General features: G+C 56.5%; 1 protein-coding gene across 5 annotated transcripts; it reads left to right on the top strand.

Moving 5' to 3' along the window:
* Nucleotides 1-1,263: 1,263 nt before the first annotated feature.
* ADCY6 (adenylate cyclase 6) lies at nucleotides 1,264-24,896 on the top strand. 5 transcript variants are annotated; one of them, XM_045588995.1, is made up of 22 exons: nucleotides 1,264-1,281; nucleotides 6,106-6,964; nucleotides 11,029-11,178; nucleotides 11,557-11,678; nucleotides 11,779-11,890; nucleotides 12,056-12,183; nucleotides 12,695-12,853; nucleotides 12,930-13,071; nucleotides 13,174-13,302; nucleotides 16,394-16,419; nucleotides 16,643-16,790; nucleotides 17,017-17,114; nucleotides 17,326-17,413; nucleotides 17,577-17,693; nucleotides 17,897-18,055; nucleotides 18,357-18,535; nucleotides 19,372-19,407; nucleotides 19,491-19,620; nucleotides 19,916-20,179; nucleotides 20,935-21,139; nucleotides 22,133-22,257; nucleotides 22,464-24,896. In XM_045588995.1, exons 2-22 carry the CDS (start codon nucleotides 6,107-6,109, stop codon nucleotides 22,587-22,589), a joined length of 3,501 nt encoding a protein of 1,166 aa, XP_045444951.1. In that variant the 5' UTR covers nucleotides 1,264-1,281; nucleotide 6,106; the 3' UTR covers nucleotides 22,590-24,896. The 5 variants fall into 5 exon arrangements, with proteins under 5 accessions (XP_045444951.1, XP_036313894.1, XP_045444954.1 ...); XM_036458001.2 differs by lacking the exon at nucleotides 1,264-1,281 and adding an exon at nucleotides 1,949-2,099; XM_045588998.1 differs by lacking the exon at nucleotides 1,264-1,281 and adding an exon at nucleotides 5,359-5,616.
* The last annotated feature ends 215 nt before the right edge of the window (nucleotides 24,897-25,111 follow it).

Raw genomic sequence — 25,111 nt, 5'->3', positions numbered from 1 at the left:
AATGGCAGATACTGGATTCAGCTTAGGGAGGACATTTTAATAGCGGTGAGAGCACTGGCCACTTGAAGGAAGAAGTCAGGCAAAAAGGCCCCAAAGGTTAAAATGCACAACTGATGCCGAAGCCAGTTTGGCTCAGTGGTAGAGCGTCGATTTGCGAACTGAAAGGTCCCAGGTTCGATTCCGGTCAAGGGCATGTACATTGGTTGCGGGCACATCCCTGGTAAGAGGTGTGCAAGAGGCAGCTGGTCGCTGTTTCTCTCTCATCGATGTTTCTAGCTCTCTATCTCTCTCTCCCTTCCTCTCTGTAAAAAAAAAAAAATCAATAAAATATATTTAAAAAATAAATAAATAAATTGCACAACTGAGAACCATACATGGTAGAATAACTGATCCCTCTCTCAAACTTTCTAACCAACGCTTTTCTAGTCGATTCCTCAAAATCCTGTAAGAAAGACGAGGCAGGTAGTTTCAGCCCCATGTCATAGACCAGTCTCCAAGAGAGTAAGTGTATACAGTAGGCAGTTATACAGTATATGCCTGCTCATTGAGGGAAATGCATTTTCCTAATTCTTTCCCCCTCTTGCTTGCCTTAAGCTGTGTCCTGGGTTTAAGAATCCCAGTGGGTATTGGACATGGGTACTGGACTTTGAAGGACAAGAATGTAGGGAGAGCTGGGTCTGAGGAGGCAATCTCCTGAGATATCTAGGTTGTGTGACCTTGGGTGGGGAAGGGACTCCCAGGGGAGGAGCTACAGGTCCGGCTGAGACAAAGGGGTGATGGTAGTGGTCTTCAAGGAATGTCAGGAAAGCTGCCCCCTTCCCAGCTCTGGCAGCATGGCACCCCCTCTACCGTGTCAGACTTACCTACATCCCGCGAATGCAACCCTCTTCCCACATCTGGTTTAACCTTCAAAGGGTTAAAGCAGCTTGCACAAGATTTCCCCATCACCCAGGTAACTTGGGTTACTCCTCCGTGCTTGGAAACGTGGAAAATAAAGTCCCAAACAATTTCTCAGTTCCCGAGCCTTTCACCACCCTCTCTTCACTCCTCTCCCCCCGCACCCTCCCCCAAGCAGGGGAGCACTACCCTTTGGGTAAAAAGTGCTGGGGGAGGGACGATGCAGGTTGCCAGGTGCCAGGAGAAGCTCCGCAGACTGAGTGCAGCCCGCGGGCGGGCAGCTCGGAGAGTGCCCAGTCCCTCAGTCCCCCTGCTGGGCCCTGGGCGCAGTGGGTTCGCTCGGCGGCCGGTGCCCCAGGGAGCTGGGGGAGGAGGGAGAAAGCGGTGAGCGGGGAAGCAGACTGCGCACACCTGGCGCCTAGTGGAATGAAATCTTAATTAATTATTAAACAGAGTTCCCGCGGGAGGGAGCGGGGCCGCGGCCGGCGGGGGTGGGGGTGGGGGTGGGGGCTCGGCAGGGGAGGCCGGTGGGATGGGGTGAGGGGTGGGCGCCCAGTGCCGGTGCAGGCCCAAGGGTCCCCGATAGCCCAGAAGCCGACCCCCCTTGTGCAGGGCAGGGGCAGGGGGGCGGGGAAGGGATCGCTGCGCGGGTGTGTGTGTGCGGGCTCGGGGAGACCCCAGGGGCGAGTGAGGGTGGCGGGAGAAGGCTGGCTGCAGAATGCAGCCCCTGGTGGGTGGAAGCAGCCGGGAGCCAGCCGGCCCCCTGCCCCCCGGGGTCTTGATCCCAGAACAGAGGCCGCTTGTTCTCCGGGGACCGGGGGAGGGAGCGAGCAGAGGAGAGGCGAGGAGGGGGCGCGCGGGAGGCCGGGGCGCCTCCTTCGGTCGGTACCGCCCCTTCCCCGCTCCCGGGAGCCGGTGCGGCCGCCGGCCCGGCGTCTGGGGGGGAGGGGAGCCAGACAAAAGGCGCTGCGCCTTTAAGGCGGGAGCCGGGCGCGGCGGGGAGGGGACTTCTGGATCCGGGGTAGAGGGCGGCCGCGCTGGACAGCGCGGAGGGGGCGCGGGCCGTGCGGGCGGCTGGCGGCCGGAGGGACGGCCGGGACGCGCGGGCTCGGAGCAGGACCGCGGGGCGCCCCGCCCGCCGGCCGGAGCCCGCGGGGGCGGCGGGGCGGGGGCCCGGGGGAGGCGCCGACCCCGGCCGGCAGGTGAGGCGCGCCCGCCGGGGCGCGGGGGCAGCGGCGCTCGGCGGCGGCGGGGGGACTCCCGCGCGGCGGCTCCCCGAGTGTCTCGGGGGGCGCGGAAGCGGGTGGTCGGACGTCGGAGTGTTTGCGGGGAGCCCGGAGCCCGCGGGGGGCGGGCGGAAGGCGGCCGGGGAGGAGATGGGGGGCTCCGGCTTCGCGGCCCCCACACCCCGCCGCACGCGTCCCTTCCTCCTCCACCGGAGCCGGTTCCCGGCCGGGGAGAGGCGTGCTGGGGAGGCGCCGTCCGGAGGCTGGAGCGGCGCGGCGAGCCTCCGAGTTCGGGTTTTCGGGGAAGGAGAGGCAGCCTGGGCGGAGGGAGGGATGCCTCGGTCTGCAAAGACTCCCTCTTCTCCCCCCAGATCTTGGAATGCAAGGGAGGGGAGGTGCCCGGGCCGCTGCACCGAGGGCCCCGAGCGGACCGGAGAGCCGGCTCTGGGGCCTTAGTGCAAAGCTAGAGCCGGTCAGGCGGTGGGGCTCTCCCCACACCAGACTGTCCTGCGAGGTGGGGCCGCTGGGTCGGCTGGTGGGGTTGGGAGTGGAGGTGGGAGCCTTCTGCAGTCTTTAGGGAGACCAAGGGCTGGGGAAGCAAGGCGGAGGCAATGCTGGACCTCCTGCTCCTCTCCATCTGGAAAGGCCTGGAATTGAGGCCCATGTCCCAGCATGGTGGGTGGTGCTGGCCCTGGAGGGCCCTGCCCGGGCAGTGCCTTCTGCCATGAACTTTCTGAAGTCATATGAACTCCCTTGGGGCCTCCTTTTGCCAAGGAGGGCAGGGGCAGAGGGGCCCTGGAGAGAGGGTGGACAGGAAGTGGCCGGGGAGAAGGTTTGGGCAAAGCGGTGAACAGAGAGCCATCCTTGGGGCTGGGCCTTGGCCCACTGTAGACTTTGAGTTTCAGGCTGGCGGATCAAGGTTTGGGAGGGACCTGAGGTATGGGAAGCACTGGGCCTCTGCCCGCGGGGCTGAATGGACGTGTGGGAGCCCACGGTGCCTGGAGCGGCAGATCTGTAAGCGTGAAGAGCCAGGGGAGGAGGACGTTGCTGGCACACGCTCAGGAGCCTGTCTCTGGGGAACAGGGAGGTGGTCTGTGGCTCATCGTGATGGGTTCCTGGACAAGGAGGACGGAGGGACCATATAGGGAAGTTTTGTGGCTTTAAACAGTGCCCTCCCCTGTTCCCTGCCATGCCAGCCTGACACGGGGCGAGTTCTCCAAGATGGGCAGTGCCTGGAGCGGAGCCGGGGCGGGATGGTTGCAGTTGGACAATTACAGAGCTCCGAAGCTCTCCCCTCGCGGGAGGCAGTGTGTGCTGGGGAGGGTCATGTGTTCCCCTGGACAGCCTCTGCCCTGTCCCCCGGGGGGTGAGCAGATGTGAGGATGCGCTTCCAGGGGCTGGGAAGGCGGCCAGCAGCAGGTCCTTTGGGAGCAGAGTTCTGGGCCCGCGGTGCTGGTGGGGATAGTCACAGGTCAAGGGACTGGGTGAGGGGGAGGAGACGAAGGCAAAGGATCATGGGGTGGGGTGGGGTGGGAAACCTGCTCACTCTGGGCTCTGTCTCCAGCAGCTCCGGGGACTGACAGCTGGGGTCACAGGGACGGACAGAACCGGGCGTCTGACTGGCTGGGGAGATGGGTGTTCTTGTTCATGACTTTCCTGCCATTCCGTCTGTCGAACACGGGGTGTTTTGGGTTCAAAGCGGCGTGGGGCGAGAGGAGAACTATTTGTTGAGTGTGTGCTACGTGACAGGTACTGTTAGAGTCTTTCCTCACAACTCAAGCCGTTCCCATTGCACTGAGGAAGAAACTGAGCCAGGGAGATTAAGCAACTTGCCAGAGGCGGTGAAGATAGCAATTAATCGCAATAAGGTCCGAAACCTGGTCTCTCTCCAAAGATCACGCTTCTCATGAAGTGCCTCGGAGAGCTAGGCTTTGGTGACCTTTTGCGAATAACACCCCGATCGGAAGTCTTGGGTCTCTGACTGCCTCTCCATACGGTGCTGCTGGTGATGTTAAGGAGTGCGCCGCGCGCTTGTGGGGTGTGGGAGAAGGGATGCAAGAACACTGGGCTGAGGGTGAGCCAGAGGTGGGGGTGTCCTCTGTGCAGAGAGATCGCAGTTTGCATTCTGCTTTGTGGGCCCCTGGGTGTCTGATTGGAGCACAGCTTGTCTGGCTGGAGGGGCCGGTCCTGTGGCCACCGAGGGCCAGCCCTGGGCACTCTCCCTGTGTCAGTCCCCTCGTGAGTACAAATCTCCTGCTGCTGATGGCAGGTTTAAGTTCAAGGACTCCCCGGGTGCCCTGTGGGCATGGAGGATGTAGCACTGGTGGGCACACAGGCATCCTGCATGGCAGTGCTTTCATCCTCACCTCTGGAGCCAGGCTCAGCTGGGAGACACGTGGAGGGGGTTGGCATGGAGTCCTCCTACCCAGGTTAAGACACTTCACTCCAGGAGACCTGAGCTCGGGGGCTGATTTGGTTACTCACGATCTCTGTAACGTGGGCCAGCCCTATAGAACTGCAGTGGGACTTAGTTTTCCCCCTGTCAAATCTGTCCTGTGCCCAGGTGGCCACAGGGCAGCTTCATAGGGTTTTGGTGAAGATGAGATGGAATTAGGGCTATAAAAAGGACCCTGAAAAGTTTAAGGCACAGAGAAAGTGCATGGGAGTGTTACCCAATCCACCCACCCGCCCATTCACCTACTCAACGAACATGTATTTGGACCCTGGGAGGTTGCAGACAAGCACATAAGAGGAGTGTATAGAGTGGCAGTTGCTGATAAGCGCTGCCGAGAAAAATAAGGCATAAAGCTAGGAAGAGAGATAGGGGCTCCGGGAAGGGGGTTGCTATTTTAATAGAGTGGTCAGGGAACACTCATGATAAGGGAACATTTGAGCTGTGAGCCGAGGAGCTCTCATCCCGGGCAGAGGGAACAGCAAGCAGCAAGGTCCCAGGCTGGCCTGTGCGTCGTGTACCGGGGACCAGCTCAGAGGGCTGGAGTGCGTGAGGGAGATGAAGGATCATAATATTATCATTATTTCACGTCAGCTGCTCTCTACCAAAGCCTTTGAGCTTTCTATCTTTTCAACATCCATTTATTGAGTCCCTCCTACGAGCCAAGGGTAGCACTTGGTGTTGGGGCTAAAACACTGAGCAAAGTAGATGCGCTCTATGTATCGTCAGAGGATACACACGTTAAAGGGTGATTTAATTACAATTGCGACAAGGAGCATGGAGGAAATGCACGGAGGGTGAACAGGGAACCAAACTCAGCTGGGACATCTTTCCTGGGGAAGTCCCATGTAAGCCGTGACCTGAGGGTGAAGCTGGATTCCGCTCGGCGAGGTGTGCCTCTGTGTGCGCGAGTGTGTGCATGAGGGCGATGGGGAAGGATGTGGAGAGATTCCCTTTTGTACAGAGGTCACACCGACGGGCAGCTCCCAGGCGGAACCCATTCCATGGACTTGATTTATTTGGTTTGCTGCATTGAAAAATGTGAGTTACTTGCCAACATTTAAAAATCAGGAGATTTCTCATTGAAATCCACATGCTTGTTTTCAGCTTCTGTTGAAAAAATTGGGATAGGCTCCACTGGGACGCCACGGGCCACATGGTGCTGGTGTGGCTGGTGCTTGTCCCCGGGCCCAGGGTAGCTTTGCTCGCTGACACGGGCGCTGCCATTTGTAATCACCAGGAAATCTGTGCCTTTTAGGGAAGAGGTGAACGCACTGCTTTGGAATCAGACAGATTTGGGTTACAATCTTAGTCCTCACACTTGATGTGGCAAGTGACCGCACCTCCCTCTGTCTCCGTTCTCTTCCTGTTGAGGGGGGATACCGAGGTCTCCCTCCGGGTCAGTTTGTGAGGATGGTGTGTCTGAAGCACTGCCCTTGGCAATGGGAAATGCTCGGTTAATCACAGCTTCTGGTGGTGGCTGGCCGTGATGATGGTGTTAACACTGTCCCGTTCTTTTCCTCCCCGCAGCATGTCATGGTTTAGCGGCCTTCTGGTCCCCAAAGTGGACGAACGGAAAACGGCCTGGGGGGAACGCAATGGGCAGAAGCGCCCTCGTCACAGGACTCGGACCGGTGGCCTCTGCGCACCCCGCTACATGAGCTGCCTCCGGGATGCACAGCCGCCCAGCCCGCCCCCCGCAGCCCCGCCCCAGTGCCCCTGGCAGGAGGAGCCCTTTATCCCGAGGGGTGGCCCCGGCAAGGGCACTGAGCTGGGGCTGCGGGCCGTGGCCCTGGGCTTTGAGGACCCTGAGACGACCGTGGCGGTCGGGGCGGCCGAGGTGGCGCCCGAGGGAGCACCCAGGAGCAGGCGGTCCTGCTGGCGCCGGCTGGTGCAGGTGTTCCAGTCCAAGCAGTTCCGCTCGGCCAAGCTGGAGCGCCTGTACCAGCGGTACTTCTTCCAGATGAACCAGAGCAGCCTCACGCTGCTGATGGCGGTGCTCGTGCTGCTCACCGCCGTGCTGCTGGCCTTCCACGCTGCGCCCGCCCGCCCTCAGCCTGCCTACGTGGCCCTGCTGGCCTGCGCGGCCGTCCTCTTCGTGGTGCTCATGGTGGTGTGCAACCAGCACAGCTTCCGCCAGGACTCCATGTGGGTGGTGAGCTACGTGGTGCTGGGCATCCTGGCGGCCGTGCAGGTTGGGGGCGCCTTGGCAGCCAACCCCCACAGCCCGTCCGCGGGCCTCTGGTGCCCCGTGTTCTTCGTCTACATCACCTACACGCTCCTGCCCATCCGCATGCGGGCAGCTGTCTTCAGTGGCCTGGGCCTCTCCGTCTTGCATTTGATCTTGGCTTGGCAACTCAACCGTGGTGACGCCTTCCTCTGGAAGCAGGTGGGTGGCCGGGAAGACAGGTATGGGGGCACCAGGCTGAGAATGAGAAGGGGTCTGGTAACCGCGGGTGGGTGAGTCATGGGTGGCGGTGGGGCACAGGGATGTCTGGCTACGTCTGGGAAGATGGGCGAGTGATGGGAGGTCAAGCTTCAGGGGTTGGCCTCCCTTGTGATCTGGGGCAGAGGGCACTCTTTTTTTATTTAAATAAACTTCTGTTAAGAGAGCTGACAAGGAAGTTTGTCCTCCAAGGCAGCCAGATATTTTTAAAATATATACCACATTTAAAAAAATATATTTTATTGATTTTTTTTTTTTTTACAGAGAGGAAGGGAGAAGAAGAGGGATAGAGAGATAGAAACATCGATGAGAGAGAAACATTGACCAGCTGCCTCCTGCAAACTCCCTACTGCGGATGTGCCCGCAACCAAGGTTCATGCCCTTGACCGGAATCGAGCCTGGGACCCTTCAGTCCACAGGCCGACGCTTTATCCACTGAGCCAAACCGGTTAGGGCAAGAGGCCAGTCTTGAGAGGAGGGAGGCCTCCCATACCCAAGCCTGTATTCTCTTTGTGGGCCCCAGTCTACAGCTCTTTGGCTAAGGCCCTTGAAACAGTGTAACGTAGCCCATAGTGACATAATGGGAGGCTCGAGGGGAGCTGTTTCAGGCCCGGAGGCCAGTGTAGGTGACCATCCGGGCGTTGACATGTCTGGCTCCCAGTTGACACCTGAGACTCAGTCCCTGGTGCCATCTCCGAAATGTAGCTCCAGGTGGCGATCTGGAGGAAGCGGGCAGGTTTTGATGGAGTTAGCAAGGGCGGAGTTGCCCCTCTCCCGGACCAGGGCTCTCTGGGGGGACAGGGAAGGTGAAGAGTGGGTCAGCTAGCTCCTGGGCTGGGGTGGTCTGAATGGGGTTGGACTGGAGAAGAGAGGTGTGAGGGTCTGAGCTCCTCTCGCCCTCCCTTTCCCACTGGGCACCAAGGGTCTGGCGGCTCTGCCTTCAGGTTTTCCCCCTGTGCTGGCTGCTGCCTCGGAGTTGAGCGGTCGATGAGGTGGGCTTGACATGGAGTTGAGTGAGAAAGGCTTGGCTGCAGGAGGACCTGGTCATTCTTCTCTGTGAGATCCTGGACAGCTAACCGTGCCGCTCCCGGCCTTCGTTTCCCAGTCCATAAGACAGGGATAAAAATAGTGTCTGCCTCATGGTGTTGCTGCTCGGGCCCCACCCTCTCCCAGAGTGACTCTAACGGCAGGGCAGGGCGGCTCAGCTTTCTCACGTGGGGCACGGAGGTGTGGGGCACGCCTCAGGTGCGGGGACCCGGCGAAGGGGCATCCAGGAAGTCCCTGTCAGAGAGACGTGAGCGTGCGGAATCGGCCGTCTCGTGCCGTCCCCTTGACCAGGGAGTAGACCAGGCGGTCTTGCCAGGTGATCCTTCAAGGGGCTGCTATGGGCACAGCCCCCCAGCCAGCACACCTCGTGACCCTGCCGTTGGCACCCTGATTTTGATGGTGGAGACCTCTGTGTTCAAGGTGTGAGGGAGTCGGCCTCCACCTGGCCCAGGGCTTGTGGCCCGTAGCCCACCCTAAGCCCCACCCACAAAGAGGAAGTTGCCTGGGGTTCCCAGGGTGAGAAGCTGGGTGCTCTGGCCTGATGCCCTTCCCAGCCTAGCCTGCCTCCCAGAACAGAGTGTACCTTTTTAAAAGTAACTTTATAGCCCTTTTGTTTGTGGAGCATGTGCCTGCAGGGCACTGTCAGGCCTCTTAAAGGGCCAGGGTCCTTGTGCCCCTCCTAGCCCCCTACTTCCCTCCAAGATAGCGTTGGACTTGGACTGCCTTCTGGGGGAGGAGGAGCTCGGAGGTGGTGCCTCCCTTCCCCTCCCACCCATCTCTGGGTGGGTGGGTGCCTCTTTTCTGCTCTCAGCTGGACTGGTGCCCAGAGCCTGACTGGGGAGGCCCAGTCCCATGAAGGCCAGGACTATGCCAGCCTCCCGCCGGCCTCCGCAGGGGCACCTGGCTGCAGCCTCACCCGGGGGGCCCAGCGAGCACATTCTTCGGGGGAGTGGAGAAAGGCGCCCTGCCCCTGTGCTGGTGCCAGGGCTAGGGTTTCCCTACCTCCTCTGTGAGCTGAGGCCCGTTCCCTGCACCCAGTTGGCTGTGGGTTCTGAGTAGGGTGGGGATGTGGCCTCCTTTCTAGGCTCTTAGGAAACCCTTTCCCAGATCCAGCCTCGCTCATAGTCCCGGGAAGAAGCCTTGAGTCTCTGACCCCCTCACTCAGACACACTGAGAGTTTCACCCAGTTAACTCCGCCCCACTTGGCGTCTCCTGCAGTGCCCTGGCATCCATTTCTTCTCACAGTTCGATAGGGGTCTGTGTACAGATCTATTTCGGTCTCTCGTCCCCCTTCCCCTTCCCTCTATCATGACTCACATTTTCCTCTTGGGCTCCTGGGGCCAGGAAGGGAAGTTGCTTGGTTTGTGGGGGGGCCCCCCCCTTTACTTCTCCTCCACTAGGGGCTATTCTTAGAAACCCCTGAGGGAGATAGTGTGCCCCCCTCTTCACCCCTGCAGCTGGGAGGGGGCGGGCTTGGAATCTGCACTGGGAAGGGAGACCAGGAGGCCAATGGCAGAGGGTCAGAGCTGGAAATGGCTCAGGGGTTAGCCAGACCCTCCTCCATCTGACCCAAGAAAAGTGAAACTGCGGCCCCAGAGATTAAGTGACCTGCCCAGTTTGCAAGACTAGGTCTGCTTGCGGCCTCCAGTTGGTGCTCTTTCCCTCCCTTCGCCCCAAACCAGAGCCCTGTCTCAGCCAACTCTCGGGTGGAGCCGCAAATGCCAGGTTAACCCCTGAATTTCCAGAAGCACCGAGACCAGCTTCCAATCCGTGCTGCTAAAGCTGGTTGAGGGTTGGACATGCTGAGATTGGGGCCCTAGGTTATGGGGCCAAGTGTTGGGGGTGGCTGGGCGTGGTGGCGCCCCATCCCAGTTAGGAAGGGTTTTTTGTGTCTGTAGAATCCATGACTTCCAAGCCTGGACTTTGAGGCTGGGACTCAAGAGCTTGGGTAGATGGAGTGAGGGGGAACCTTGGACACTGGGACTGGACTGTACAGTAGGGTTAGGACAGAAGCTTTTGAGTCTTGACTGCCCTGGACTCAAGTCCCACACCAGTCACTACCAGCTGTGTGATCTTGGGCAAGATACTTAGCTTCTTTGTGCCTCAGTCCCTCACCTTTCACATGAAGTATTATAGTGTTGTTACTTTATAGAGTTGTAAGAAATACATATGTCGATGTATAGAAGACACATATCTAGGCACATTGTAGGTAGCAAACAAATGAGCTCCTGTAACAATAACAGTGATTACTATTCTGTCAGGGCCAGGAGGGGCCTTAGAGATCTTCCTCTTCTCCCTCTCCGGGTTCTGTATGAGCAGACAGAGGCCCGGAGAGAGGAGAGGATGGTCCTGGGCACTCACTGAAGGATGGAGGGCTCAGCCTCCTGGGCGTTGTCCTGCAGGGAGAAACAGGTGCAGCAGCAGCAGCATTTGTCTTTTTTTTTTTTTTAATATATTTATTGATTTTTGTACAGAGAGGAAGGGAGAGGGATAGGGAGTTAGAAATATCAATGAGAGTCATCGATCAGCTGCCTCTTGCACACCCCCTACTGGGGATATGCTCGCAACCAAGGTACATGCCCTTGACTAGAATCGAACCCGGGGCCCTTCAGTCCCCAAGCCGACGCTCTATCCACTGAGCCAAACCGGTCCCGGCAGCATTTGTCTTTTGATTAGGACTTTTGTGGGGTAGGAAAGCGTAGTGTGCTGGGCTCAGTCCCGTGATCTGCCTGCCCAGGTTTGTGCGTCCACTCCCAGGAGCTGTGTAATGGTCTCATTTCTAGCCACGCAGTGATCCAGAAAGGGAGGGGTGAGTAGGGCAGATGTATCGCAGGGTGGGGACAGTTTAGGGACAGATGGCACAGGATGCCTGCCTTCCTCCCCAAGGGAGTTCATCTGCAGAACCTAGTCACCCCCGTGCGTGAGCAGGGTGGTCACCAGGCCCCTGTGCCCTCCTGCAGCTCGGTGCCAACATGCTGCTGTTCCTCTGCACCAACGTCATCGGCATCTGCACGCACTACCCGGCGGAGGTGTCTCAGCGACAGGCCTTTCAGGAGACGCGCGGCTACATCCAAGCCCGGTTGCACCTGCAGCATGAGAACCGGCAGCAGGTGGGACTGTCCTCCCCGAGGGGCCTTCCCCCACCTCCACCTGCATAACGTGCAGGTTGGACCTGCTGCCCCACACAGCTCTGTGGACAGTGTGAATGGTTCTATGGCTGTGTGTCTCAGAGGCCCTGTGACCCTGGGGTGTCCGTCCTGAGGGTGGAGGGGAGCAGTCTGAGGTGTGGTTGAATGAGGGTGGTCGGAGAGGGCTGGGTTGTCCGTCTGCTGAGGGCTGTGTCGGAGGATGGGCAGGCTTACCATCCAGAGGAGAAGCGCAGGTCTACAGAGAAGTCTTGGAGGGCTCTGGGACGGTGGTGGAACCAGGAGGGATTAAAAAAGCGAGGCCAGGAAAACAGTGGTGCCCTGTCAAAACCACCGGTCTAGGAGCGGCTACTGCTATCAGTGTTGCCCCAGCACGTTGCCATGGAGATGAAAGAAGACATTAACACAAAGAAAGAAGACATGATGTTCCATAAGATCTACATCCAGAAGCATGACAACGTCAGGTAGGGTGGGGTGGAAGGTTGCCAGGAAAAGGGAGGGGGTGTGTGTCTGGGAGTCTGGGAGGGTCATGTGGCACCTCCTGTCTTCCCCCATCGTCCACAGCATCCTGTTTGCGGACATCGAAGGTTTCACCAGCCTGGCATCCCAGTGCACTGCGCAGGAGCTGGTCATGACCCTGAATGAGCTCTTTGCCCGGTTTGACAAGCTGGCTGCGGTGAGGGTGCTGGGGCTTGGGGCAGGTGGCCTGTGGTGGGAGCACAGCCTGGCTGGCAGCAGCCTGGGGCGTGGAGGCAGATAGAGACTGCCGGGAGGGCGGTGGGCCTGAGGCGGGGTGGGCAGGAGGGTAAGGTAACTCTCCCCCAACTCTGTTCTCTTTTAGGAAAATCACTGCCTGAGGATCAAGATCTTAGGGGACTGTTACTACTGCGTGTCAGGATTGCCCGAGGCCCGGACAGACCACGCCCACTGCTGTGTGGAGATGGGGGTGGACATGATCGAGGCCATCTCGTAAGCAGCACCCCTCCCAGGCTTCCTGGGACCGAAGGTGCCCCAGACTGCTGCTACCCTTTGATGTGCTCTCAGGGTTTCTCCTTAGTGTGGGCCAGTTTCTGTCTTTGAGATCGATCCATCCCTGGGGAGGAGGATGGGTCTTTCTCCAGCTCCTGTGGAGGCCCCTGAGACTCTGGCCAGTGAGGATGGGGTAGCGGGACCCAAGGGGAGGGGGTCGAGGGCTGGAGAGAATGCCAGCTGAACAGGCCCCGGGGGAGAACCGTGATCCCTCCTCTCCTAGCTCAGTTCCACCGATGCTGCTGGACCCCTGCTGGTGAACCCAGTTCTCAAACATTTGTCCTTGAGCCCCATTCAGTTCTCTACCCACAACCAGCCACGGCTGTGCTCCTTCGCCCTGTGTCGGGCCTGTCCTTGCCCGCCTGGCCCCGAGGGGAGCAGAAGGCCTGGGCTCTGGGATGGGCGTAGGGAAGACCATGCCAGGAGCTGAGCCAGAGCCACCTCCTCCCAGGCTGGTGCGTGAGGTGACAGGTGTGAACGTGAACATGCGCGTGGGCATCCACAGCGGGCGCGTGCACTGCGGTGTCCTTGGCCTGCGGAAATGGCAATTCGATGTGTGGTCCAATGACGTGACTCTGGCCAACCACATGGAGGCGGGGGGCCGGGCCGGGTGAGTTTTGGGTCCAGGTGGTGAGGATGGGAGCACGGTGGGAGGGCCCAGGTCTCACCCTCTCGTACCCGCACAGCCGCATCCACATCACCCGGGCCACGCTGCAGTACCTGAACGGGGACTACGAGGTGGAGCCAGGCCACGGCGGCGAGCGCAACGCGTACCTTAAGGAGCAGCACATCGAGACCTTCCTCATCCTGGGCACCAGCCAGAAACGGGTCAGGCCAGGGTGGGTCAGGGGAGGGACAGGCGGGGAGAGGGACAGGCAGAGGCCTTCTTTGGGCCCCTCTCCTAAGCCTGTGCCCATGCTGCCCACACAGAAAGAGGAGAAGGCCATGCTGGCCAAGCTGCAGCGGACACGGGCCAACTCCATGGAGGGGCTGGTGCCACGCTGGGTGCCCGACCGAGCCTTCTCCCGGACCAAGGACTCCAAGGCTTTCCGCCAGATGGTGAGGGCCCACCTAGGCCTCATTTTTTTTTTAAAAAACGTTTATTTATTTTCTTTATTGATTAAGGTATTACATATGTGTCCTTATCGCCCCATTGCCCCCCTGTCCCCGCCCACTCATGTCCTCACCCCTCTGGTGTCTGTGTCCATTGGTGATGCTGCTTCTAAATCTTAGCCATGGTGAATTGTGCTGCTATGAACATAGGGGTGCATATATCCTTCCTGACTGATGTTTCTACTAGTTTCTTGGGATATATTCCTAGAAGTGGGATCACTGGGTCAAATGGGAGTTTCATTTTTAGTTTTATGAGGGAACTCCATTCTGTTCTCCACAGTGGCTGCACCAGTCTTCAGGGCACTCCTACCAGCAGTGCACGAGGGTTCCTTTTTCTCCACACCCTGGTCAGCACTTGTTGTTGATTTGTTGATGATAGTCATTCTGGCCAGTGTGAGATGGTACTGCATTGTCGTTTTGATTTGCATCTCTCAGATGATTAGTGACTTTGAACATGTTTTCATATACCTCTTGGCCTTCCTTATGTCCTTTTTCGAAAAGTATCTATTTAGATCCTTTGCCCATTTTTTGATCAGGTTGCTTATCTTCCTTTTGTTAAGTTATAAGAGTTCCCTCTCAATGTTGGAGATTAAGCCCTTATCGGATATAACATTGGCAATTATGTTCTCCCATGCAGTGGACTTTCTTGTTTTGTTGGTTTCTTTTGCTATGCAAAAGTTTTTTTATTTTGATGTAGTCCCATTTGTTTATTTTCTCTTTAGTTTCATTGCCCTAGGAGCTGTATTGGTGAAGATATTGCTTCGGCACATGTCTGAGATTTTGCTGCCTATAGATTCCTCTAAGATTTTTATGGTTTCCCTTCTTACGTTTAAGTCCTTTATCCATTTTGAGTTTATTTTTGTGTATGGTATAAGTTGGTGGTCTAGTTTCATTTTTTTTTGCATGTATCTGTCTAATTTTCCCAACACAATTTATTGAAGAGACTGTCTTGACTCCATTGTATGTTCTTGCCTCCTTTGTCAAATATTAATTGAGCATAGTGGTTTGGGTCAATTTTTGGGTTCTCTATTCTATTCCATTGGTCTATATGTCTGTTCTTGTGCCAGTACCAAGCAGTTTTGAGAACACTGGCTTTGTAATACAGCTTTATATCTGGTATTGAGATCCCATCTACTTTGTTCTTCTTTCTCAGGATTGCTGTGGCTATTCGGGGTCTTTTTTTTTTTTTTATTCCAGATGAATTGTTGAAGAGTTTGTTCTAGATCTGTGAAGTATGCTGTTGGTATTTTAATGGGGAATGCATTGAATCTGTAGATTGCTTTGGGTAGTATGGACAGTTTAATGATGTTGATTCTACCAATCCATGAACACGGTATGTTCTTCCATCTGTTTATGTCTTCCTCTATCTCTTTTTTCAGTGTCCTGTGGTTTTTCCGAGTATAGGTCTTTTACCTCCTTCGCTAAGTTTATTTCTAGCTTTTTAAATTTTTTTGGTGTAATGGTAAATGGGATTGTTTTTTAATCTCTCTTTCTGTAAGTTGACTATTGGTATATAGAAATGCCATAGATTTCTTTATGTTAATTATGTATCCTGCTACATTGCCAAATTAATTAAGTCTAATAATTTTTTGATGGAGTCTTTAGGGTTTTCTATGTACAGTATCATGTCATCTGCAAATAATGGCAGTTTTCTTTTCCAATTTGGATACCTTTTATTTCTTCTTCTTGTCTAATTGCTATGGCTAGCATTTCCAGTACTATGTCTAACAGAAGTGGTGAAAATGGGCATTCCTGTCTTGCTCCTGTTCTTAGGTGAGATGGTTTTAGGTTTTTGCCCATTGAATCTGATGTTGGCTGTAGGTTTATCATATAAGGCTTTTATTATATTCCCACTTTGTTGAAGGTTTTTATCAAGAAAGGGTATTGGATTTTGTCAAATACTTTTTCTGCACAATTGATATGACTGTGTTTTTGTTGTTGTTGTTTTATAGTGTAAGATTTTTATATTTAGAATTAGGCAGCTGGACTCAGTTTAGATGATTCCAATTTTGGGGGTGGGAGAGATGAAGGACTCAGTCTGAGTGCTGCCCATGTCTTTCATCTCTCCCACCCCCAATACCATTCAAAGCATCATAGTCAGGAGCCAGTTGAACATATGCCTTCTTCTCGCCATCAGGCCTGATCAGGGTGTTGACCTTGGCCACATCAATGTTGTAGAACTTCTTCACAGCCTGTTTGATCTGGTGCTTGTTGGCCTTGACATCCACAAAGAACACAAGTGCATTATTGTCTTCTATTTCTTCATGGCTGACTCGGTAGTCAGGGGGAACTTGATGATGGCATAGTGGTCAAGCTTGTTTCTCCCGGATGCGCTCTTCTGAGGATATTTAGGCTGTTTCCGGAGCCTTAGTGCCTTTGGCTGTCGGAAGGTGGGTGACGTGCGGATCTCCTTCTTTGTGTGGCTGGGGACGCCTTTCAACACGGCTTTCTTTGCCTTCAAAGCCTTTGCTTTGGCTTCGGCTTTGGGAGGGGCAGGGGCTTCCTTCTTCGCTTTTGACGTCATCTTTGTAAAAAGGATTCTGTGGTTTTTCTCTCTCAATATGTGTATGGGATGTATCACATTTATTTATTTGCGGATATTGTACCATCCTTGCATGCCTGGGGTAAATCCTACTTGGTCATGGTTTATGATTTTTCTGATGTAGTGCTGGATTCAATTTGCTAGAATTTTGTTAAGGATTTTGGCATCTATGTTCATGAGGGATATTGACCTGTAATTCTCTTTCTTTATGTTGTCTTTATCTAGTTTTGGTATTAAGGTGATGCTGGCTTCATAGAATTAGGCCTCATTTTCTTGTCTCCCTTAATACTCTGTGTCCCCCTTCCCTCTTCTTCCTGCCTTGTTGTAACTGCCATCACTATGAATGATTTCTGGTATTGGGGGTGGGAGAGATGATATCATCCCAGGGGTCCCAAGATTCCCAAAGAATATGGGGGGGAAACTCTCAGCAGTGTTGGGGAGGGGGAAGCAGGGCAGACAGCTTTTTCTTCACTTGCACACTGTCTCTTTCTCTAGGGCATTGATGATTCCAGCAAAGACAAGTAAGTTTGGTGACCGAGGAGGAGGGTGGGGGGCAGCATTTGCACCTGGGACAGGGTTGTGGGGAGCAGAGGTCCCCCTCTCCTGGGCCTTAAATGTTTTGTGTGAGAGCAGGTGCCACACACTTGCTCACACTCAGTCTGGGTGCTGCCCGTGTCCTTCTCTTTGCATGGCCTCTCAATGGCCATGCCCAAGCACTGGTGAAGCCATGTCCTCTGCCCTCAGCCGAGGAGCTCAAGACGCTCTGAACCCCGAGGACGAGGTGGACGAGTTCCTGGGCCGCGCCATCGACGCCCGCAGCATCGACCAGCTGCGCAAGGACCACGTGCGCCGGTTCCTGCTCACCTTCCAGAGGGAGGATCTTGAGAAGAAGGTTTGGGGGATGCGGGAGGAGGAGGGCAGGGGGAGGAGGCAGCTCCTGGCAGGGAAGTCTAAGCACAGGTGAGGGAACAGGAGAGGGTTTGGGGGAATGGGGAGGTGACCACAGGTCACGGTGGGGATTCCTATCAACTGGGCCAACGGCTTCTCCCCCTTGAGGCCTGGTAGCATGCTCCTCCCGAGGGCAGAGCCCAGTGCCAGCTCAGCCTCCTCCCCCTCAGTATTCGCAGAAAGTGGATCCCCGTTTCGGAGCCTACGTGGCCTGTGCCCTGTTGGTCTTCTGCTTCATCTGCTTCATCCAGCTCCTCGTCTTCCCACAGTGAGAGCCCTGCCCCTCCTTGCTCAGCCTCCCTCCCCTCCAGCACCTCCCTCCCCTCCAGCACCTCCCAAACCTTCCTGAACACCCAACAAACATCTGCAGAAGCCCACAGTCCCGGGAGCCCAAGCCCTGCCCAGCTGGGGAGCGGGGAGTGGGACAAGGACACCCCTCCCTCCAGAGTAACGTTTTCGTGGGCTCTCGCCTGTCCCAGCTCAACGCTGATGCTTGGGATCTACATCGGGATCTTCCTGCTGCTGCTGATCACCGTGCTGATTTGCGCCGTGTACTCCTGTGGCTCTGTGAGTAGGGGCCTCCCAGGGCTGGAGCGAGAGGGCAGGCTGGGCCAGGGGTGGTCACATGGGGAGAGGGAGGAGAAGGTCGTGTCTCTTCATTGGGCCCCACCCTGGGCGGCCGTACCCCCCGGCTGATATGGCCTCCAACTCCTCTGTCTCCTACCCGCAGCTTTTCCCCGAGGCCCTGCGACGCCTGTCACGCAGCATTGTCCGCTCGCGGGCTCACAGCACCGCAGTGGGCATCTTCTCAGTCCTGCTTGTGTTCACCACCGCCATCGCCAACATGGTAAAGGTCCTCCCTCCTGCATGGCAAACCCTGCTCCGGGCTCTGGGGCACCTCTCCTGCCCTCAGGGAGCCTGTTTGCCGCAAGGAGGGGTTGAGGCCGATTCCAGTCCTCCGTCCTTGATCTCCCCATCGTGTCATCCCTCAGGGAGAACTTGGGCCCTTGTGCCTTGGTTACCCTGATACACCTCTTCCCACTTCCACAGTTCACCTGCAACCACACCCCCATACGAACCTGCGCGGCGAGGATGCTGAACGTGACACCTGCCGACATCACCGCCTGCCACCTGCAGCAGCTCAATTACTCCCTGGGTCTTGACACTCCCCTGTGTGAGGGCACCGCCCCCGCCTGCAGCTTCCCTGAGGTGACCACGCTGTGCTTAGCCAGGCAGGGGGAGGGGCCTCCTGATTAGCACCGCTTATTGACCTGGTGCCAGACCTGGTGACGGGCACTGGGATCTCACCAAAGTCACCAACTCAGGAGCAGCCAGGGCCCTGGTGTGCTGAGGGGATGACTGGAGGGTGGAAGAGGTTCGGAGTTGAGGCTGTGGAGGGGAGCTCAGGAGAGGCAGGGGAGCTCAGGTGAGGCAGGGAGAGGCCCCTCTCTCTGCAGGGGGCACCTTGGCTCCTGCCTTCACCCAACACCTCCTCCGCTGTCGCCCCCAGTACTTCGTCGGGAACATGCTGCTGAGTCTGTTGGCCAGCTCTGTCTTCCTGCACATCAGTAGCATCGGGAAGTTGGCCATGATCTTCGTCCTGGGGCTCATCTATCTGGTGCTGCTTCTGCTGGGCCCCCCAGCCACCATCTTTGACAACTATGATCTGCTGCTTGGCGTCCATGGCTTGTGAGTTCCTCCTCAGGCCCTTTCATCCCCCAGAATTCTCTCTGGTGCCCAGGCCCCTTGTGCCCTTGGAATGCCACCACACACCCTCATCAGTGCAGGGAAAGGAGGCGGTGGGGGGAGCTCCCAGCATATAACCCCAGACTGTCACCCCAGGGGAACACCGGGGCTGGGAAATCCCTGTGTCTAGGTTAGACATTAAAAAACAAAAAAATCCCCTTTCGAATTCGCATGCTTTCATGTCCACTTTTGTGTCACTCAGCTGCTTGGTAGCAGAGCCGTGGCTAGGAACCAAAACTTCTGACTCCTGTCTGAGGGCTTTGCCTGGGACACCACTCTGGCTTTTCCTCTGTAAAACCCCACCCCCTGTGATGTGTGGCCATAGTTTGGTGGAGTTGAAAAAGCCCCAGAGTCCACTGCGTTTGAATCCCTGCTCTGCCGATCATTAGCTGTGTGACCTTGAACGGGTGACTAACTTTTCTGCACCCCAGTTTCCTCCTGTTAAATGAGAATGACACCTGTATCCCAGGGAGGTTGTGAAGGTGGCAGTAACTAACACTGTCATGCTAAGCCTTGTGCGTGCATTATTTAGATCTCATCCCTCTTTTGTTGATGAGGAAACAGGCTTGGGGAGTTAGGCAGCTTGTACGAGGTCCCATAGCTGGTACGTGGAGGAGCCAGGAGTGGGACCTCTTAATGAGTGACTGTAAGGAGAGCCCTGGCCCATTATCTGGTTTGCAGTCTGTGCTCAGTAGATGCAGTTTCTGTCTCCCCTTCCCTGCCCCTCCTCAGTATCCCAGGGAGAACCGATGACTTTGTCTCTTGTGTCTTCCTGCCAGGGCTGCTTCCAATGAAACTATCGATGGGCTGGACTGGTGAGTAAGGGCTCTGAGGCCGTGAAGGGTAGGGCTGCCAGACACCTCCTTCAGACACTGAGCATGCCTCTGCTTACCCACAGCCCAGCTGCAGGGAGGGTGGCACTCAAATACATGACCCCCGTGATTCTGCTGGTGTTTGCACTGGCGCTGTATCTGCACGCTCAGCAGGTGGAATCGACTGCCCGCCTGGACTTCCTCTGGAAACTGCAGGTGACTGCATGGGCCCGGGGAAAGGGGGAGGCTTTGGGGGACAGAGCCTGGGCCAAACCAGAAATGCATCTCCTTAGCTGGTGAAGGCTCTGGCCGCCCCAAGGCCACCTTGGCTCCTTGCCTCCTCTGTCTCTCTGTTCCTGCCTTCTTCACCCCTTTGCCTGTTCTTTAGGCCTCATCTGTCCGTGCCTTCCTTCTCCCACATGGTTCCCTCTTATGCCCACCTTCAGGCATTGGCTGCTGCGCCCGCCCCCTGTGAATGGTGGGCACTGGGTGATGGGTGTGGTGTCCACAGGCAACCGGGGAGAAGGAGGATATGGAGGAGCTCCAGGCCTACAACCGGCGGCTGCTGCACAACATCCTGCCCAAGGACGTGGCCGCCCACTTCCTGGCCCGGGAGCGCCGGAACGATGAGCTCTACTACCAGTCCTGCGAGTGCGTGGCTGTCATGTTCGCCTCCATCGCCAACTTCTCCGAGTTCTACGTGGAGCTGGAGGCCAACAACGAGGGCGTGGAGTGCCTGCGGCTGCTCAACGAGATCATCGCTGACTTCGATGAGGTGCTTGTCTAGTCGGCTGGTGCTGGCAGAGTGGGAGGGACTCTGGTTGAGAAGGCTGGGTTGGCAGGGTGGCTGGAGAAGGGAGGGAGGTTTTATGGGACCCAGAGATGTTAGGGGTAGCATGGAGGGAAGATAGGGACCCATGAAGTGTTACGAGGCGGCATAGAGGGGAGCCCCTGTGGGGTAGGATCATCACTGTTAGGGAGCAAAGGAGGACAGGAGGATCTGGAGGAGTCAGGATAGGAACCAGGTGAAGGTCATTGAAGAGGAAAGCAAGAGTCTATGGACAGAGCCCGATGAGGCCAAGTAAGCAAGATGGTCCCCTAAATGGAGGAAATAGAAGCAAAATATGAGGAAGTGTCCTAACACCCAGGCCAGGGGCGGGCTTTCCCCTCTTCTGGAGGGGAGACGCTTCCCCACTCGGGGACTCGGTTTCCCCGAGGTCAGGGTTGGAATAATTGATGCCTGATACCCCCTCTGTGGTCTGGATTCTGTGAGGGAGCTGTTGAGTGGACCTGAAGCTGAGCGCTCAAGCCCGGGCCTGGGTTCTTTCTGATGGCTGCCTGGTGAGGGGGCCGGCCTTCCTGGCCCCTCAGTCCTGCTCCGAGACCAGCAGCTGCGAGGGAGGCTCTCTCACTAAAAGAGGGGAGCTGATGAGACAGGGCAGTGGGGAAGGGCACTGGGGGCAGGAATGGGCACTGGGGGCAGGGCTGGTTTTGACCCTCTTTGGCACTGGGGTCCCCTGTGCTGTCCAGATCATCAGTGAGGAGCGGTTCCGGCAGCTGGAGAAGATCAAGACGATTGGCAGCACCTACATGGCTGCCTCGGGGCTGAACGCCAGCACCTACGACCAGGTGGGCCGCTCCCACATCACTGCCCTCGCAGACTACGCCATGCGGCTGATGGAGCAGATGAAGCACATCAATGAGCACTCCTTCAACAATTTCCAGATGAAGATTGGTGAGGGCGCCTGGTGGCTGGGGGGATTCCCAGGGCTGGTTCTGGGGAAAGCCTAGGGACCAGGCAGGATGCATCACAGATCCCCCATCGGGACACCTGTCAGTTTCCTTTCTCTTCATTGACTGATATGAAGGACAAAAACCATTCATGGAGGGCCAACTATGTGCCGTTTTCACACTTTTTTTTTTTTTTAATATATATTTTATTGATTTTTCACAGAGAGGAAGAGAGAGGGATAGAGAGTTAGAAACATCGATAAGAGAGAATCATCGATCGGCTGCCTCTTGCACAGCCCCCAACTGGGGACGTGCCCGCAACCAAGGTACATGCCCTTGCCCGGAATCGAACCCGGGACCTTTCAGTCTGCAGGCCGACGCTCTATCCACTGAGCCAAACCGGTCCCGGCCGTTTCCACACTTTAATCCTCACATTGTCATCCCCTTTTACAGATAAAGAAATTGACTCTCAGAGATTAAGAAATTAGTCAGTGGTTGAACTGGGATTCCAAACCAGGTTTATGTCGACTCCAGTACCTGTGCCCTTCCCTACCGCCAGTGTGATGAACTGAGGATGGCAGTGGTTAATAGCATAGGTCCTGTAGTCAGACTGTCTGGTTTGAATTCTGGATATTTCACTTCCTGGCTTATTTAGCAAGTCATCCACCTTCTCTTAGCTTCACTTGCCTTATCTGGAAAGTGGGGATTCTGATACCTACCTTTGAGGGCTTTTGAGAGGATTTCCATTAGTGTTTACTAATGGAAATGCTTACCAGAGTGGCTGGCACAGAGCGCACCTTCAGTGGGTGAGCTGCTGTCCCAGCAGGGCCGTCCTGCCTCCGGGGAGCTCCTCACCTGACAGGACCATTCTTTACAACCAGGACACTTGTCCCTTTGCTTCTCTGGGTCCTTCTAAAGGTGCCAGGAGGTGACATGACTCCTGGCTGACCCTGGAAAGCCACTCATCTCAAATGTCTTCCTGCTCTCTCCACCCCAGGTCTGAACATGGGCCCTGTCGTGGCAGGCGTCATTGGGGCTCGGAAGCCACAGTATGACATCTGGGGGAACACAGTGAACGTCTCTAGCCGGATGGACAGCACAGGGGTTCCTGACCGGATCCAGGTGAGGGGCATGTGAGCAGAGGCTTGGTCAGGTATGGGTCCAGGGGGCGTCTGTGGGTCCTTTTCTGCAATCCTTAGGACAGGGATAGGGTGGTTGGTGGGGTGGGGGTTGAGGGAGGACAGCTGGTGTGATGAGAGGACCCCTGGGCCCCTACAAACGTAGCAGGAAGGATCCCAGCTAAGCAGTCTCACTTCCCCTCCTCCTAGGTGACCACGGACCTATACCAGGTTCTAGCTGCCAAGGGCTACCAGCTGGAGTGTCGAGGCGTGGTCAAGGTGAAAGGCAAAGGAGAGATGACCACTTACTTCCTCAATGGGGGCCCCAGCAGTTAGCAGGGCCCAGCTACTAGTTTAGCTGAAGGGACCAAGGTGGGCATCTGAGTGGACTCTGTGCTTGCTGGATGAAGCTGTGGCAGGGGGCGCTGTACCTCAAGGCCCTGCTGACCACAAAAGGGAACACCCAGCAGGCTGTGCTTGGACCATGCTCATTTGCCCTCCGGCTGGAGAATGAGGGGATACCAAGAGGGTTTTGTAAGTAACTTTCTTTTTAAATTGAGGCAGGGCTGCTCTCTCTCCTTTCTTCCAGCTTTTGGGAGCAGGGGAGCGGGGAGCGGTGGGAGCCCTCCTGCCGGAAAGGTGGAAATGACAGCTTACCGTGCCTCCCTTTCCCCGTCTGGGCAGTGGGCTCAGGGCTGGGCCCTTTTTTCCCTTTTTCCCGGGAATACTTTGTACGAAGACTGGGGCAGGTGTGAAGAGTGCCTATTCCATGCTTGCCTTTGCTATGCCTGCACCCCCAGCACGGTCCTGGGGCCCCCTGACCCCAGCCAGGTCTCCCTCCTAGGCACAGGCAGAGAAGGGAGATGCTCTCAGAACCCAGTTCTGTCCATATTTCAGGGGAATGTTTCCATTTGCCAAATCCTAGTCCCACGATCTGTCCCCAAAGGGGAACAAAGGGACTTCTGACAGCTCAGACGTAGCCCCAGTTCCTGCAAAGCGTCAGGGAAAGGGGCGTCTGGCCTCACTGGTACTGTGAAAATGCCCGGCCAGAGAGCAGGCATGTGTGTGGGGATGTCAGAGCAGGGCCTGGAAATTCACCTGCAGGTGCCAAAGAGAGCCGGCTGGCCAGGGAGGGGGGTGGGGCCGGACTCTGGTCTGAGGGCCCAGCGGTCAGGACCAGGTCACCCTGCCCCTGTGCTCTCTCGCTGCCTGCTGGCAAGGGGGGCTGGAGCGTCTCCACCACGTCCATTGCCAAGTTAGGAAAGGGCCGGGGCGTGGAGGAAGATGACCTTGATCCCAAACTGTCCTCCCAAGCCTTTGGCACTGGGAGGGCCTGTGTGTCTGTGCCGTGTGTGTGCATGTCGGTCTTCGTGTGCGTGTTTGTCGTCCAGGACTGTGTCCTTCGTGCTCCCGTTCCTCAGCTCTCCACCCAGGCTGCCTCTCTCCTGCGGGCCTCTGTCTTCTGGGAAAAGGCGGCGTGTCGGGTTTCAAAGGATGGAGAGAGACACCCGGGCTGCACAGGAGTGGACTTGGTGTCCTGGCAAGAGAAGGGGTCCCTGGGGAGAAGAGTCCTTTTTGTGCCAAATCCCTAAGTGCCATTTGGGGCCATGTGTGCAGCATAACCATCTCCCTGCCTGGGCAGAGGCCAGCCTGAGCTGTCTGGGGTCTGGTGGGCAGAGGCTCAGGGCTCTCCTGGGTTTCCCAGCTGGTGTCCTGGGGTGAGGTGTGCTTTGGTACTGGGGTAACATGGGATCCTTCTGAGGACCCGGATACTGGTACTAGGGGGTGGGGGAGGGGAACCTGGAAGTTGGCCTTCCCCGGCCTTCAGCCCAAAGTTGAGCATGTTTCTGGCTCCCCAACCCCCACGAAGCCCGCAAGGGCTGGCAGGAGGGTGAGGAGGCTGGATTCTCTATCCCTGTCCTATCCCTGCCTTCTTTTTATCCCTTTCCCTGCAACCTCTTGCCTCTGGCCCGAATTAGTTGGTGCCTTGGTTTCTCTGTCTGTACCTATTTAAGCCTGAATTTTGCTTAAAGACTGCTTTGCCTTGGCGGTGATCAGAGGCAAAGGAGAGTGGGTTCCAGAGTTGCCGGGTTGGGAGTAGAAAGGGCAAGTTCCCTTCTTGATGCGCTTTCTGTCTCTAGCCCCTGGTAGAGGCCCGGTTTCTGATTTGAACTGCCTGCCTCTGGGGACTCTCCATGCATCAACCAAACAGGCCATTAGGCACTTAGTTAGGACAAGGCAGGAAGAGGGGGAAAGACCAGTTGGTCCAGACAGAATGTCAGCCTCCCTCCGTCCAGCCATATCCCTGGATAGGAAGGGACTGCTTGGAGACAAGGGGTGGGGGTGAGGGTGTAAGGAGACCAGGGTGGGAAGACCGCAGTCTTGGGTGACTTGTCTCTGCTTCTTGCTTGGCGGGAAGGGCCTGTCCACTCCCCGGCTCCCTGTACCACAGTGCCAGCCATGCTCTTCTCCCGGGCTATCCTGTCCCCTCCTCACTGGTTGGTGGGAGAAACCAGGGGAAAGGAGGCCCAGGGACTTGGTTTTATACTGTAACCACTGTGGGAGGGGGAGGGGGATGTACCATGTATTTCAGTGAAATATTTAATATATTTAAATATCAATAAAATCAAACTCTTTGTAAAATCCCTGTTCTCTGCTGCTGTTCCGGGCCCTGGGCCCCCAGGTTGGGTCAGAATCAGCAGAGCCTGGTGTGGAGGCAGCCTCCTGCCTGAAGGCTGGGTGGACCTCGGTTGCCTGTGGTCAGAGGACTTCCTCTGCTCCCCTTCCCCCCACCGCCCCCAACACACACAGTGAGGCCGCAGTGTCTTCCGAGAGCATAACTACTCCAGGCCCTGAGC

Source organism: Pipistrellus kuhlii, unplaced genomic scaffold, assembly GCF_014108245.1.
Source record: "Pipistrellus kuhlii isolate mPipKuh1 unplaced genomic scaffold, mPipKuh1.p scaffold_m20_p_3, whole genome shotgun sequence".
Lineage (NCBI taxonomy): Eukaryota > Metazoa > Chordata > Mammalia > Chiroptera > Vespertilionidae > Pipistrellus > Pipistrellus kuhlii.
Note: the sequence above shows the minus strand (reverse complement) of the source record. Positions and strands in the feature narration are given on the sequence as shown.

Coding starts and splice junctions, on each gene's coding strand:
- ADCY6 (XM_045588995.1), top strand. CDS start 6,107: ATGTCATGGTTTAGCGGCCTTCTGGTCCCCAAAGTGGACGAACGGAAA. Junction 13,303..16,393: donor CCAAGGCTTTCCGCCAGATG/GTGAGGGCCCAC, acceptor CTCTTTCTCTAG/GGCATTGATGATTCCAGCAA. Junction 21,140..22,132: donor CAATTTCCAGATGAAGATTG/GTGAGGGCGCCT, acceptor TCTCCACCCCAG/GTCTGAACATGGGCCCTGTC.